At 37.1% G+C, this 16,982-nt stretch overlaps 1 protein-coding gene across 1 annotated transcript; it reads left to right on the top strand.

The window, feature by feature from the left end:
* Positions 1-7,479: 7,479 nt before the first annotated feature.
* On the top strand, positions 7,480-15,898 carry LOC109176162 (probable histone-arginine methyltransferase 1.3). The gene is made up of 15 exons (XM_019325605.1): positions 7,480-7,975; positions 8,512-8,574; positions 8,777-8,876; positions 8,966-9,109; positions 9,287-9,390; positions 9,519-9,617; positions 9,830-9,899; positions 10,330-10,426; positions 11,070-11,124; positions 13,903-13,986; positions 14,389-14,466; positions 14,733-14,836; positions 14,931-15,103; positions 15,210-15,337; positions 15,533-15,898. The coding sequence occupies exons 1-15, from the start codon at positions 7,751-7,753 to the stop codon at positions 15,620-15,622; spliced, it is 1,614 nt and encodes a 537-aa protein (XP_019181150.1). The 5' UTR covers positions 7,480-7,750; the 3' UTR covers positions 15,623-15,898.
* Positions 15,899-16,982: the final 1,084 nt, after the last annotated feature.

Genomic DNA, 16,982 nt, shown 5'->3' with positions numbered 1-16,982 from the left:
TAAAATTTTAACTCAATACACATAATAAGGTTTGGTCTGTTCGGATGACAAGGTGATGTCAATATGACGTTAGCAAGAAACGCGCACGTTTTGTGCCTGGATGCACATTGCTATGTGCGCCAGGTGCACGATATAAATTGCCCCCATTAATTATAGGGTCATACACTCATACATAACCAAACATCAATATTGAGAATCATTCTAATTCCACCCTACTCCAAAACATGCAAAATACTTTCACCAAAACTCAAAAGATTACCAAGTATTTAATTCGATTCTGATTCCTATGTGCGAACCAAACACACCCTTAGTATTTATAGGCAGTTATTACGGTTAAGTGGTAATGACATTTTTAGTTGTGGAGTCTTATTGGTTTCAATTATCCAATTGTTGGTACGTCACGATTTTTTTTAATTCATAATTTAATATTGATCGAAGTGGTATACTATTATTATTGTTTTTTGAATGTTACTGACTCTATTACATTGTAATATCTGTTTAAACATACTTTTCTTCAATCTAATATAATACAAAGAGTTAACAACGCCTCCACTAAGTAAATTGTAGTATTCAATTATTTTAATCTCTCAAATGAGTAAATTGTGGTAAAAATAGAGTAAAGAGTTACATAAATGACCAATGAAGAGTTGCTCAGACTCGATGGGATTTCAAATTATTACTTTGATTGTGCACCACCTCTGAGTTAAATTAAAGGCAAATAAAAAAGAAAGAAAGAATGAAAAAAAAAAAAAAAAAAAAAAAAAAAAAAAAAACCTTCATGGATGTGAAATGTGAATGAGATAATGCACGTCTACTCTAGCTTGCTTAATCAACGACCTCGTTGTATGGTTATTAATTTACATTGACTAAGAAAATTTGTAGTAAAACAAAAATAAAATTAAAGGCAAAAATAAATGTATAAATAATTGATGGACTGAATCTATTATATCACATAAATAAAAATTCATAAGTATAGTTTTCTTATTTTATAATTGTAATGTGTTTAATGATTTGGCAAAAAGTGAAATTATAATTACCATTGAATTTTTTAGCAAAAAGTGAAATTATAATTAGCATTAGTTTTTAAATGTTTATTGGGAATTTTTTTGAACATTATCATTTATCAAATTATCTTATTGTCCCAAAAATTAAAGTTAATTAAATAAAAATTATAACGCAGGGTAATGATATCAACAAAAATGCAATACTGAATGTGATTAAATAAAAATTAATAACTAAAATGAAAATTATATTTCCTTGACCCTACGTCGTAGTACATGTCAAATGGTGGCCACGTTAGTTGCCGGCGTATAATTAATTATAGTGGTAAGTTGGATGTTATGGCATGGAGATTATGAGTAGGGCCATGTTATCTTGATGCTTATGCTGTTAGGGAAATCGACAATATATCACAATAATTGTTAGATTTCAATCCATACATTCCGACAAAAAGAAGTGATGCTTTTTTTGACAATTGGGAAAAACAATGCAAAAAAAAAAAAAAAAAAGCTTGTGAAAAATTTATTTCTAAAGTACATTATATTGAATTGAAGATTATAGGGCAACTATAAAATTCATTAGAGTTATTTTTAATAGTCTATTGTAAATTTAATCCAAAGATAGAAGAGATTTAGAAGAACAAAATAAAGTAACCTTATATAGGGCAAGTGTGAACGCCAAGGGTGCCCGTTTGGATCGGGCTCTCGCCAACACGGAGTGGCGCACCAGATTTCAGGAAGCTCGCGTTGCCCACCTGGCCCGCGTAGGGTCAAATCATGCGCCTTTGTTAGTCCAGACTGAGGGTAATCGGCATACGCAACAGGCAACCCGTTTTATTTTCCAGGCAGCTTGGCTAACCCACGAAAGCTTTCGGGAGGTGGTGTAGCGTGCTTGGAATCCGGCTTCGGGAATCTCAGAGAATACCCGCTTATTGGCTGCCAAGCTTGGGGACTGGAATAAATCGGATTTTGGTAACATTTTCAAACGCAATAAGGTTTTGCTGTCCAGAATAAATGGCATTCAACGAGCCATATCTTCAAGGTATCACAGGGGGCTTGTTAAGCTTGAAACAAAACTGAGAGAGGATTTGGAGTCCGTTATGCATCAGGAGGAAATATTCTGGTACCAGCGGTCAAGGGAGGATTGGATTAGATCCGGGGACAGGAACACCGCTTTCTACCATGCGGCTGCGGCGGTGTGTAAATCCCGAAGCGCCATCACAACTCTTCGAGATGACAATGGGGTTTGGTTGACTAACGAGAATGGTCTCCGCAACCATATACATTCTTTTTATGTGCATCTTTTCAGGAAGGAAGTCAGCACGCCCAACACCGACACCCTTGGCACTTCCTTCCCCGTCCTCCGGGATATTGACTGGCTTTATTTCAACAGACCGATCTCTGAAGAAGAAGTCCATATGGCCCTAAAAGACATGAAGCCTTTTAAAGCACCAGGGCCCGATTGGTTCCAAGCTAGTTTCTATCAGAACACGTGGGATGTTACCGGGCCCAGTTTATTCAACATGATAAAGGAAGCGGTTCTCTCGGGAAACCTTCCGGAAGGCATCAACGAAACTCTTATCGCCCTCATTCCGAAAGTCAGGGCCCCCGAGACTATCAAACAATCTCGACCGATTAGCCTGTGCAACGTTAGCTACAAGCTGATCACCAAGACCATCACCAACAGGCTGAAGCTGATCCTCCCTAAGATCGTGGGTCCCTATCAGAGTTCTTTCGTCCCGGGACGACAAATAACTGACAATGTGTTAATTTTTCAGGAAGCCATGCACTCCATGCGACAAAAGAGAAGATCACGGGGTTACATGGCTATCAAACTTGACTTGGAAAAAGCCTACGATCGCCTTTCCTGGGATTTCATCCAGGAAACCCTTGACTTTGTTGGCTTCAGCACGCAGTGGAAGTCTCTTATCATGACTTGCATCCGCACGCCCACGCTATCAATTATTTGGAATGGAGAAAGGCTTGCACCGTTTCGCCCAGAGAGGGGTATTAGGCAAGGCGATGCCATGTCCCTGGCTATTTTTGTTCTCTGTATGGAGAGACTTAGCCAGCTCATCGAATCTGCAGTGGGAAACAATAGGTGGAAAGGCATTAAATTAGCGCCAACTGGCCCGGTACTAACTCACCTCTGTTTTGCAGATGACATGGTGCTTTTCACGGAAGCTTCCATGGACCAGGTAGCGGTGATCCAGGACTGTTTGGACAGATTTTGCAAAGCTTTTGGTCAAAAGATCAGCCTCAGTAAGTCGCATGTCTTGTTCACCAAAAACACGGAACAGAGCCTGGCAGAGGGCATAGCGGGCCGCCTCAAAATTGGCCTTACTAACGACCTCGGAAAGTACCTGGGGGTACCGGCTATCCACGGGCGTGTAACTCACAATACCTATGCGGACCTTCTTTCCAGGATATCAGGGAGGCTAGAAGGGTGGAAGTCGAAAACTCTCTCTATGGCAGGGAGGGTTGTTTTAGCCAGATCAGTTTTGAACGCCATGCCAGCGTACACTATGCAAACGGTCGCCTTACCAAAGAGTGTCTGCGAGGAGAACGAGAAGAGAACGCGTAGATTTATATGGGGGGGGGGGGGGGGTAGTGGAACAACAAATAAGATGAGCTTAGCACGCTGGGATCTCGTGACCTCGCCAAAGGATCAGGGGGGGACTGGGAGTCAAGCGCATGCATGAAATGAACCAAGCTTACCTGGCCAAACTGGGGTGGCGGATGAGGAAGGAACCGAATAGCCTTTGGGCTCGAACGTTGACTACAAAGTACTCTAGAAGGGGAGTGGTACAAACTGGAACATCAAGTAGACGGGCGCTTTCGAACGCTTGGCGAGGGATTCTGGACGCTCAGACCTATGTAGACAAAGGGATTAAGCGAAATGTGCACGATGGGAATTCTACCAGGTTTTGGATGGACAAATGGTTGGCCCAGAGCCGCTATACGAATGCATGCGAGCACCCCTCGGTCTCCCTGACCTTTACGCAAATGTGAGGGACTATTGGGACACAAATCGCGGATGGAAGTGGGAGGCGTTGGACAATGTCTTACCTATGGAAATGAAGGATAGGCTAGCAAGCTTTGTCCTAGCTGGGGACGGGATAGAGGATGGCACAGGCTGGGCGCTGGAAGCTTTTCTATAAAGTCGGTGTACGCTATGATCCTGAAACACGATCAAAGCAGCATGCCTTTTGATTGGGATTCTATTTGGAAGCTCTGAGTTCCGACAAGAATCGGCTTGTTTGTCTGGCTGGTCAAACATGGAAAGATTCTTACAAATGCCGAAAGAACCAGGAGGAGACTCACAACTAATGCTATGTGCTTTCGATGTGCACGTAATGTGGAGAGTCTGGAGCATTTGTTTCGACGGTGCCCGGCGGCAAGGGACATTTGGGAGGACTCCATGCACGGGACCATAAAGGCTAGACTCAGAAATCTGCCGTGGGAGGACTGGTTTGACGAAAACCTTAGGGGCGATGCAAAACACGGTTATGATGAGGACTGGCCGGAACGTTTTGCAGTGAGGCTATGGTGGCTCTGGCGATGGAGAAACAATGAGGTGTTCAACGCGAAAGGTTTGTCATTGGGACAGAAGCGAGATTGGTTGATGCGTTATAATGAGGAGGTTAAGCTTGCGTTCGCCAAGCAGTGGTCACCGGTTTCAGGGGCAGTTCGGGTAGGATGGCTGCGCCCGGCTTGTGGTTGGCTCAAGTTAAATGTGGATGGGAGTAGCAAAGGAGGTTCCATAGCAGGATGTGGAGGCGTCCTAAGAGATTCGCAAGGGATGTGGCAGGGAGGTTTCACACATAAGATCGGCCGGTGCGCAGCAGAAGAGGCGGAGGCCTGGGGGCTTCTGCAGGGATTACATATGGCGAAGGAACACGGAGCCAGGCATGTAGAAGTGGAGTGTGATTCCAAAAGGATTATTGAACAGATGGGTAGAGCGATGGATGGACTTTGCCCATGTAACAACATCCTTCGCCTTTGCGTACAGGAAACAACACGTATTTTGGAGGTCAGATTTGTTCACGTTCATAGGGAGCAAAACAAGGTGGCAGATGCTTTGGCTAACCTGGCGACCTCTCACGAATTGGGGCTAAAATTCTTCACGACGCCGCCAGTGGAGATTGAAGACATTGTGCGACAGGATCAGCTTGGCGCAACTTTCTTGCGACGGGCATGTCAGAATGCCATGCGATGATTTTTGGTTTCTGAGTGTTCTTTGGGTATCCCCCTCTTTCTCATAAAAAAAATAAAATAAAATGTTCAAGAACGGAGGACGTACATCACACTACTCATAAAAGACAGAGGGAGCATCATTGGCCTTAGCCATTGCATGTGCAGCTTGGTTAGTGTCCTTACGAATAAACCTGACTTTGCAGTTGGTATAGAACTGATTAACTGAGTATGAGAATGAATAATTAAACCAACGTAAGAACGGACTAAACTAGACTACTAGAGCATGAAATACTATAACATAAAGTAAGACAGTCAGACTCAATTTGAGTATTTTCAAATACACGGTTCCTTAGCCATAAGAGGGCTCCTGTACTGCCATAACCTCCGCTAGAAGATGGATGTGTGGACAACGCGGGGGACCACTCGTTGCCAGAAAGGAAAACAAATCGAACGTCGCATCTCCTTGCGTGCCATGGAGATCGGAGCATATCCATTTTGGGGGAGCCTCTTGTGCAGTCTGGGCTTTGGGACCTGACCTAGAGGTACGTGTTGTTGGGAAATCATTCAATAAAGAAGATTTATGTTAGTTTATTTTTTCCACAATAAATTCATGGGCATGAGTTTGTTAAACTTCCACTTTTTACTCCCATTTCATTTTGAATGAACACATAGCAAAATAAACTTTCTTTCATCTCCTTGGTATGCTTCCCTAAGTCTGAGCAATAGTCAGGTTCATCTACATTTAAGCTGGTGCAAGCTTAGCGTGGTTATTCTGTGTTGCCTATTGAAAGCGTACCATAAATCTTGACTGCACCGTCACCGGACAAATAACGCTTTTAAGGTAGTGTTATATAACATAACACTACGAGCTTCTTTTCACTCTCACTTGTTCTCTTTTCCAGAAAGATTGCCAGTCATCGTTACGTTGATGTTGCTTATATTTTGCAACAGTTAAAAGCGTTGTTTCGTACAACAACAGTCAACTTCTCGACTTTATGACTCCTTTTGTCATACTCGATTTATTCAAGATTGTTGCCCTAGATAGGAAAAACTACAATTATTGGGCACATAAAATGCTCATCCTTTGACCAACTACTGACTTATGTGTTGTTCTCAAATCCTCCCGAACCTACTCAACTTGTGTTTCATTCTCTTGGTCTTAGAGAGGTCAGTCCTGAACCAGACTACACTCCTGGTCAAGTATCGGGTGTAACCTCGCTACAATTTATAAATGACATCATGACAGCTAGATGATACCTTATGTCACAAATAAATGACAAGTTTTTTATGTCAAACAATACTCAGTAAAAATTGTTTGGGAAATGTTGTCAAAGAAATACGGTGCCGATAATGCTGAAAGTCGAAGCGTCATAAATAACAAGAATAAAAAGTATTAGAAGACATTCAACAAGAATCACAACAACTTAATAAATAGTGAAACATTTAAGGAACTCAAAGGAGGCTGCTTTTTGTGCGATAAGCAAGGATACCGAGCATACCAGTGCTATCATCGCAAAGACAAAACTAGTAAAAGACAAATCCGAACCAGTCTGAACCTCATATCAATATGACAGAGCATACCAGTGCTATCTACAAAGTTGTGCACACCTGCCGCCACTAAAACCTATATATACCAATCACTAATGCTTTATATTTGAACTACATGTGAACAATAACACACTAGCTTCTAAGAACAAAATACCAATATACTAAATGCACAACATGCTGCTTAACAGTGCACCATGCAACTTTAACAAGTGCACAATAACCTAACCACATCGGCAATATCCACACTAATTAGATCCCTTAACCCAACCTAAACCCTAAACCATAACCCCAAACCTCTAAAAACCAAAACCCTAACCACGGATCCCTAAACCCCTAAAACCTAAATCCCTAACCTCTAAACCCCAAAGTCTAACCCAACTCAAAAGCAAAAAAACACATTAAAGTGAAAAGATTTTATATGTCAATTTCAATAGTAGTCTTGTGTATAAATAATAAATAGTAACCTTTTATAAAAATAATATGTTGAAACTTTTAGCACCAATTTTTTTTTAAAAAAATGCAACAAGTAAACTATTTTGTACCTACAAGCAAAATACAAATAATAGTGATAAAATTAATAAGAAAGTGAATTTATTTTATAATATGATAGTTATTGATGGGTATGGTTCTTATTTTGGAAAAAATCTGAAAATAGAGAGGGTGCGTCATCAGATGTACAATGCTAGCCGTATCCCTCCCACACCTAATCAACTGATTTTCCCAAAGTAGTCTTCAACAAAACCCAAACCCAAAACCTCACTTACCTAGTCCGGAACCTTTATATATATTAAAGCAAGGTTGGAATTGCGACTCTTTACTCTTCTCCCCCGCTCGTCACTGTGACTCTCTCCCCCACTCAAAACCCTAAATTCTCGCCTTTTCTCCCATGGATTCTTAACCATATTCATACGCTTACGTATAACTATTCCTCTCCGTAACTCTGTGCAACAGAATACGATTAATATTCTTTTGATCAGAGGCCTCTGAGAGCTTGAAGTCAGCGAGAAATGGAGATTCAAATAGGAGAAAAGCAGGAAGGGCAGGAGTTTTTTGTTGCGTCTATTTCGGAGCTTTCGTCGTCGTCTTCTTCTTCTTCTGCAGATTCGGCTTCCGTTTCCGGTTCGCAGCGGGTTTTAGCTCGGTTCGGCTTGGATTCCGGAGTTGCCGAGCTTCGATTTGGGGGAGAATCTGAGCCGGATAAAGGGATTGTGTTTGATCTCCGAACTTCTCAAGTGAGACTCTTTTATTTAGATTGTATATATGTATCTTACTTTTGTGCGCGCGTGTTTACATTATTTGTCTTTTTGTTGATTTTTTTTATTAATGATTTTATATTGGATGAATGTAATAGGGTTATAACTGGAAAAAATTATGTTTCCTTGAGTTCGTGAGATTTTGTTGGTTTGGCTGAGCTCTGTTGATTTTTTGAATTGTCTTGTACTTTGATGATCAAATGTGTAAGAACTGATTTTATTTGTTTTGCTGCTGTGTATTATGCATAGTAACAGTGGATTAAGTAGGCTTGCTTATGTAGAACAGAACTTTTATGTTTATGAGTTTTTTCGGTTCCATAACCATCACATTTTGTGCATTATGACAAGATTAAGTGCGCTGTCTATTTCATTGCGTGCAATTACTATAATGACATCAGTTTAAGAAGATAAGCGACATTTTGGTGGTCTCTCAGTATTGATTACTATATTACTGATCCAGGAATTATGGCCTTGAAGGGGAATTTTTACTATTGGCTTTTGCTTCCTTTTTACAGCTGTTTAGGTTAAGCCCTGTTCAATTGCTCTGTGTATCTGAAGCTTCTGAAACCAGCAAAGAGGTAAGAAAATTATATCACACACACACATATAACCAAGATGTATGTCCAAATGCTTTACTTACCAAAAATGTATATATCCAGATTTATCACAAATGAAATCTGACACATGTTTGCCACAAATAAATCTAGTACATGATTACATGTAATTATTGGTACATTGATTGACACAGCATTCTGAAATTTATTTGTGCCTTCGAATTAGACCTGTTCAAGGGGAGTTACCATTCAATTTACAAAGGAGAAGGAAAGTAGTGCCTTCTATTGCGCCTTTGAACATTGGAGAAAGCAAGTGGTTGTACAAGGTCTCTAAGAATATAAGATATAGTAATCAAATTGAATTTCATGGTCTAAATTTTCTGCTAGCTAATGAAGTCTAAAATTATCCTTCCAGGAGCACATTTGCAAAATGGAGCATTGCAAACTTCAAACAGCAAATTTGATGACAAAATTGAGGCATCTTCTGCCAAAATGTACTTCCATTATTATGGACAGCTTTTGCATCAGCAGAATATGTTGCAGGACTATGTGAGGACAGGTTATATCTTTATGCTATACCTTTTTCTTTGTCTGTTGTGTTCTCAGCACTTATGTTTCCTTATAGGAATTAACTGATTTTTTTGTTGGGTTATTTTATTTTCTGTTAGAATGTAATGCACTTTTATAACTTCATAGCTGCATATTGTAATTGGTTAGTTATTTTCTCTGGAGGCAGGGACCTATTATGCTGCAGTTATTGAGAATCGTTCAGATTTTCATGGTCGGGTGGTGGTTGATGTTGGTGCTGGTAGTGGCATTCTGTCATTATTTGCTGCGCAGGTTGCCTCTCTGTAGTTAGGCATGGCATTTCTGCAGTTTTTGTTGAATAATATGATGCAACATTGGCCATTACTGTTGATATTTGTCTCTTTTTGGTTTTTTCTTTTCATCCTTCCATTTTCTTATAGGCTGGTGCAAAACATGTTTATGCTGTAGAAGCATCTGAAATGGCAGACTATGCCCGAAAGTTGATTGCTGGCAATCCATTATATGCTGAAAGAATTACGGTAAGGCTTTCTTTTGTTTGATTAACCTTGGAATAGCTGTAGTATCATTCTGAAGAGAAAGGATGTAATAATAAACTGCATTTTGTTGTGTTAGCTACAATCTCTTTCCTGTATGTAGTAACTGCCTCAAGAAGAGCACTTTCATTGTTTAAAGTTTCTATATGATAACTACACTCTGACCTTATGGTTATTTCCTCTTCTACCATATTCAGGTAATAAAGGGAAAGGTTGAAGATGTTGAGTTACCAGAGAAAGCAGATATTTTAATTTCTGAGCCAATGGGTATACATTTCTGTCACCATTCTTTTGCTAGACTAGATGACAATGTCTTTGATGTCTTGATGCTTGCGATACCAATACTATAGAACTCCATCCATTTTCCAGAATTGTCATAAAAATTTTGTTTCCATGAGTTGCTCTTCCTAAAGCGATTTGATTTATATTAGGGAATTGAAAATGATATATGTATTCAAATAAAAGATTCAAAGAGATGTTTTGATAAATAATTTTCTGGTCTTCTCCTCCTGTGATTTTCTATGTCACTTTTTCCAACCTCTTCCCAAAAAGTAAAGAAAGATTGTGGACATACTACCTGTATTTACAAAACAACAAAACAATTACAACCCAGTTTTTCAAATTTATGTTTTACCACATTCTCCTACACTTGCAATTAATATCCCTAAACTTGTTTAGTATATGAAAACTATTGCAGGCACTTTGCTAGTCAATGAAAGAATGCTGGAGTCTTATGTGATTGCAAGAGACCGGTTTCTTGGTCCAAATGGAAAAATGTTTCCAACAGTAGGGAGGTACTAATACAACTACAGTGTCTTTATTCAGTAATTGTGTCAAAAGATCTGCATTGTTAGTTGCTCAAATTTCATTATCACTTCCTTGTACTCTCTGAAATAAATATTAGATCTGTTATATCAATGTTGTGCAGGAGGAAGTTTCCTGTGCAATACTTGCACCCTCCCTAATGTTAGAGCTGAAATTTCTATTGTTATATCATTCTAATTTCTCTCCTTTTTATCAAAACAAATATTCTATTATGCTTCTGAATTATGAGGGATACAGATGCATGTTCTCCAATAAGTATTTTCATCCACTGCAATATGCTTTTGTGTTTTTGAGTTACAATTGATACATATGCATCTTCTCCAATAAGTATTTGTTTCCAAGCCAATATGCTATATGCTATTATGTTTTTGAGTTATGATTGATACATATGCATCTTCAATAACTATAGATATGTAGTTATATTAATCTCATTCATTATCCTTATCTTTAGGAGGTTTAATACAATATAATTGTCCAAGTAAACTGAGCTTTAAATGCACAAGTATAGAGCCTTTTTGTGTTTGTGTGCACAACTCTTCAATCTGTAATGGTAATAATGAGGAACTTATCACAGAATAAGATGATAACAAGGAATTCTTTTTTCAATTGTAGGATACATATGGCGCCGTTCACTGATGAATATTTATATTTGGAAATTGCTAATAAGGTACTCCTTTGGCCCCATTATTTGTGTCCTGAGTACATTCCCGTGGTCAATTTGACTAGCTTCCAATAGTAGAATTAACTTGAGTATTATACCTTACTGACTTTTGTGATTAAGAAACTGCAGAGAAAGTACTATCAGCATCAATCATTTTAAAAAATGAATGAATATTTCTAAATATATGGTTAAAAATCTTTTGGTTTAATTCCAGGTGATCAAATCTAATTGCTGTTCAAGCTAATTAATCCATTTCAGTCTAAATAATCTATGAAGACACAAATCATACTGTGTGGAGTCTGTATCTATGACGTTGGGTTTTGGTGATGTGCATTCTACCTAAGTTAACTTGAGTGCTTTGTTATTGAAATAAAAAAGAACCATAAAATTGATACCACTCCTAGTTCACTTTACCACTATGGGACAAACATTGAAAAGATTGATAAGTAGAACCATGTTATTTAATTTGTTACTAAAGAATAAAGATGAAATTTCTTTGGAAGGAGGCTCATATTGCACTTAGTGTCCTTGAGTGGTGAGAACTAACTATTTAGCATGATTGACATTAGCATATTGAATTCAAGCATTGTATATGCCATTAGTATGATCCTTTATGCAAATCACTTGTACTGATAAACATGCAAAGTGATCTCTTAATCACAAAGAAGTGAAGAAATCTGCTATTCGTGGCCTTCTTTTATCATAAATGTTATTTGAACAATTTTAAATTGTTTTAGTATGATATAGCATTTCTCTTCCCCATGTTTGTAGCATTTTGAAAAGTCTCAACTTCTCAAATACAAATACGAATGTCTTGAATGAACCGAACTCTACGAACATGGAGAAGAGAAATGCTATTCATATTAAGACAAAAGTTTAAAATTGTTCAAATAACATTTATGGTAAAGTAAGGTAATGAACAATAGATCTCTTAATCTCTTAATGGTATTGGGACCATACCCCATAAATTGTTCAAATCCTATATAGTGGGACCAAAGGCCGTATATGTTAGGAGTGCCTTGATGATAAGGGTTGGGGGAAACCTTTACCCAATCCTTTGGTGATGAATACGAGTGAAATTGAATTCCAGCGGGGTTATACATTAGTGTATGTTGAAGAATAGGACATCCTATTTCTTGTAGGAGACTAGGAGTGTTTAACCCAATGTTCTTATAAATATAGTCTCTATACAGTTCAATACACACCAACATAGAGAGACAATTTATTATTATTATTATTATTATTATTATTATTCTTATTATTATTATTGTTATTATTATTATTATTATTATTATTATTATTATTATTATTTATAGTCATATATTATCTCTTACTTTGGTTAGTTTTTTGCATATTTTGCTTTCACCTTATTGGCGAGTGGTGGTTATTTGCCACTTGTCAGACTTTTCAATGCCTCAATTTCAACTTGGTATCAGATCCTACGTATTTTAGGCCATTTTTTCTAGTTTCTCGAGCAGAAATGGTGTTTTTTTGACGAGGTGAATAGTGCTTTTAATGATTGTCTACTCATTTCCAACCTTTTCGGTGGTTGTCTTTGCAAACTATAACCACCTGCCATAAAAACCATTGTTAAAGTCCTCGTGCCACCCAAGCTGACGGCATTGTGTTTAGATTTTCTTAGATTTCTCTTTTTCCTTGGTTAAACCACCTACACTAGAGCGTTCTTCCTTGGTGATCATTGTTGTATATTTTTTGTTAGTCCCTGCCCACTGCTAGTGTTATATTTATATGGTGGAAATTTCCAAATCCGGGGTTGCTCTTTTTCATTTGTTGTTGTTGATGATGTTTTTGTTGTTGTGGTTTATTTATTTATTTATTTATTTATTTTTTCTGTTTTAATGAAGTTTAATAGGTTTTTTGGGTCGGGTGTTAAGTTTCTTTCCTAAGGGTGTAAATTTGTGTTTTTTTCCCCTATATTTGATGTGACATATCTGTTCCCTTAGTGTTCAGTTTTGGTATTACTATATTTTATTTCCAAAGGCCATTTATTATTTCTCTAGAAGTAAGGGGGGATATGACCATTAACAACCAACTGGTGTTTTATTTCATTATTTTCACCACTACGGGACTTTTCTTCATTGTTTTGGGCTATCTTCATTGCTGTGAGCTCTATCACTATGGGTCATATGTATCCCTTTGCTACTCTTGTTCCATTTCACCTCTACTACTTGAAGGCTTTTTGGCGTTGGTCCCAGAGTGTTTGGGTTGGCATGTTATTTTGAGGTTGTTTGTGTTCAGCTCCACCCTTGGTGCTTTCATCTTCATTCCTAAAGGGCGTGTATTCCAAAGCTGTTTGGCACTGTTATCCTCTAGCCTTGTTTAATATTCCTTTATTGTTTCAAGTTAGGTAGAGCATTTGTTTTAATTCAAGCTTGGAACTTCTAGAAGTTCTAGCATGGGAGGGGGGGGGGGGGGGGGTTGAATAATAGGAAGCCCTAGTGCTATTTGTAGTAGGACTGTAGGAGTTGGCTTGGTTTCCTATTCTTAGTAAGAGTGTGCTTAACCCAATATTCCTATAAATATGGGGTACCTCTTTGTAATAAGCATTTGAATATCTGGGATTTTAATTATTCAAATTTTAATTAAGAAAGTCAATTTTCTGGTTGGCAACTTTTTGTAATAAGCATTTGAATATCTCTACCTATACTCACTTTGGATGTGTTACTTTTGCAAGTATTGTTTAGTTTAATTGCTGTTCCTTACTATGAAACTTGTTACGTAGTGAAGAATAACTTACGTTTGTTTTTTATCCTTATTATCCAGGCTGTATTTTGGCAACAAGAGAGCTATTTTGGTGTGAATTTAAGGCCCTTGCATGGATCTGCCTTCCAAGGATACTTTTCACAGGTTGGTGCCATGAACAATTAAAGGTTTCTACTCTGTTGTGCTTTTACTTGAACTCTACTTGTTTGTCTTTGTTTATGTTTCAAGTGAAAGCTTTATCAACTGCAGTCGAAGTGTTAAATTTTATTTATATTTTCATTTTTGCATTATATGTGGTTTGATATAATTTACTTTTTCGTTGGCGTTGTTGGTTTATTTATTTATTCTGATGCTCAATATTGAGCTTTTATTTTGATTTGCATCTTGTATTTTACCTTCTTAAAATTTCTTTTAGTCATTTTACCCAGGGTTATGCATAGTTTCTGTGATTGGTTGGTTACTATTTGTTGCATATACTTGGGGCAGGTTCTCATCATCTTATATTATTCTGCCATATCTGAACTTTCTATTTCATGTTCTTGACAGCCTGTGGTTGAAGCTTTTGATCCAAGGTCACTGGTTGCTCCTGCAATATCTCATGTGATAAACTTTGCTTCAATTAAGGTAAGAGTGTATCTTGTTTCTAATGCTGTAACTTGTAAGTTCAAGTCGATTCTAAGTCACAATTTTACAACACCTTACTTTGAAGATTAGGGCCTTTACAATTTTTCATAAAACTTGCATATGCATGCATGTGTGTATGTATGTATGTATAATAGTGGCATTCACTACTTCAAAGTATACTCTTCATTAAATTTCTTTAATGTTTCTAAATTTATTAGGTTAATCTTTTCTGTTCTCTAATGGAATCTTCTGTGATTTTGTTACAGGAAGAAGAACTATATGAAATTGATATTCCACTTAAATTCATATCTTCTGTAAGCACTAGGATCCATGGACTAGCTTGTTGGTTTGATGTGTTGTTTAACGGGAGGTAAAATTTCTTCTTTGCCATGCCGCTGTTTATTCTGTCAGTATGTTTTGGCAAGCCCGTCAACATATATGTGTCTTGTTTCTTTTCTGCGCAGCACTGTTCAGAGGTGGTTGACCACTGCTCCTGGTGCACCCACAACCCATTGGTACCAGCTACGATGTGTTCTGTCTCAACCTCTTTATGTAATGCCAGGACAAGAGATAACCGGACGACTTAAACTTGTTGCTCATAAGGCTCAGAGTTACACCATCTATCTAACATTGTCAGGTATGCCTTTGGTTCATTGTAATGTTCCCAGGGTGCTGCTATTTGATGTCAAGTTTCTTTATGGTAACAAGTCATAACTCATAAATCTATTTTAAATTTTTAATAGCTCAAGTTGGAGATATGCTTCAAAGTTCAACTGGAAAACTTGATCTCAAGGAGCCATACTATCGGATGTCCCAGCCACAATCGTATTCTGCTTCACAAGACCAACCTAATCAACTATTACAAACACAGGTATGGTAATGCTTTTCAGTGAGAGTTCTAAAATTCCAAATTCTCCCTATTCACTTACTTATCTGATTCATTTCCCCATGCCCAATGAGGGTTGGTATCTAATAATGCAATACTGACTGGATTGTGGTATCAAATGCCTGGGAATTGTTAATATGATTGAGAAAAGATAGTAATTTTAAATGGGCTTTGATGCAGGATTCACAAATGCAATCGCGGGACGATGATGATGCCATATTGATGCAACAGCTTTCACCTAATTCCAACGCTGATCTACAATCTCTCTAATGCGCGAAATAAAAATTGTAGAGATGCACGCACACTTAGTAGACTCGTCGTTTGTACCATTAATTTCGGTTGCTTGGCTACAAGGTAAAAGAGCATATGGTTGGTTTTAATCCATGCCAAGTTTTGCCCCATCCCCCGTTCATTGTTTGTTGATTGCCAGGTCTTGGCTTCATGTACTATTGAATATTGATCTCACCACCCACGGTGACTAGCAATGTAGAAATTTTATAACTAAAAAAATTAGTACTATCAATATTAATGCTTCATTGCAAATAATTTGAAATTTCATTTTTCTCATTAGTTAAAAAAATGAGATGCATCAAAAATCTTTTTAGGATTACTCTACTCACTTTATTGTCAAATTTGGTTTAACTAATTTGTGCTTGTATCAATCTAATAACAACATATTTTCTTATTTTATTTTTTATTGAAAGGATTTTCTTATTTTATTTTTTTTTTACATCAAAATAAAATTTTATTTTCTTATTTTATTTTATAACCAAATTAAATCAAAATATTTAGTGTGTGTGTGTGTGTGTGTGTGTGTGTGTATATATATATATATATATATATATATATATATATATATATATATATATATATATCGATTTAACGGTAGAAAATAAAGGAAATATAAAAATAAGGATGAAGTTTTTTTTCATGAATATTATAAATTTTAGAAGTTTGTAATATTTATAAAAATAACGACTCTGTTCCATTTTTACTTATGATTCTCATATGAATCGAATTATATATAGGGTTTGGTTCTTGTGCAGACCTTTATGTGCGGACGTGCGGATATGTACCCCTAGGTATGCATGAATGCTGTTTAGAAATGCACTAGGGTGGTGCATCTGTGCATTTCACCACGTGGTGGTGCATTAATGCATACCTAGGGGGTGTAGTCGTGTAGATCAACACGTCCGCACGGGAAAGTTTGTCCACATTTGATCCAACATATATATATATATATATATATATATATATATATATATATATATATATATATATATACTAGTTTTTTTACGCGCATTGCGCGATTGAGATAATGCCCAATATTTTTTTTATATATAAATAAGTACTATAAAATATATCAATGCAAGATTATATTAGAATTGTTCATGCATAGATAATTAAATGTTAAATTTGCGCATTTAAATAGGTAATTCTAAGTTTATAAATGCAAGATAATATAGTCAAGATTAATTATAATTGGGAGAAGATTAATTATAATTGTCAATAAAATAAATGTATGCGTATGGTTGCTAAACAAGGACATTGCGAGATAGTTTTTCACTTCAATTTGTTGTGTGATTTGAATACTCTTTTTATCAATAAATCCCCCAAGTAGTTAATATGA

This window comes from Ipomoea nil, unplaced genomic scaffold (genome assembly GCF_001879475.1).
Source record: "Ipomoea nil cultivar Tokyo-kokei standard unplaced genomic scaffold, Asagao_1.1 scaffold0688, whole genome shotgun sequence".
NCBI lineage: Eukaryota > Viridiplantae > Streptophyta > Magnoliopsida > Solanales > Convolvulaceae > Ipomoea > Ipomoea nil.
This window is presented reverse-complemented; position numbering and strand designations above follow the sequence as displayed.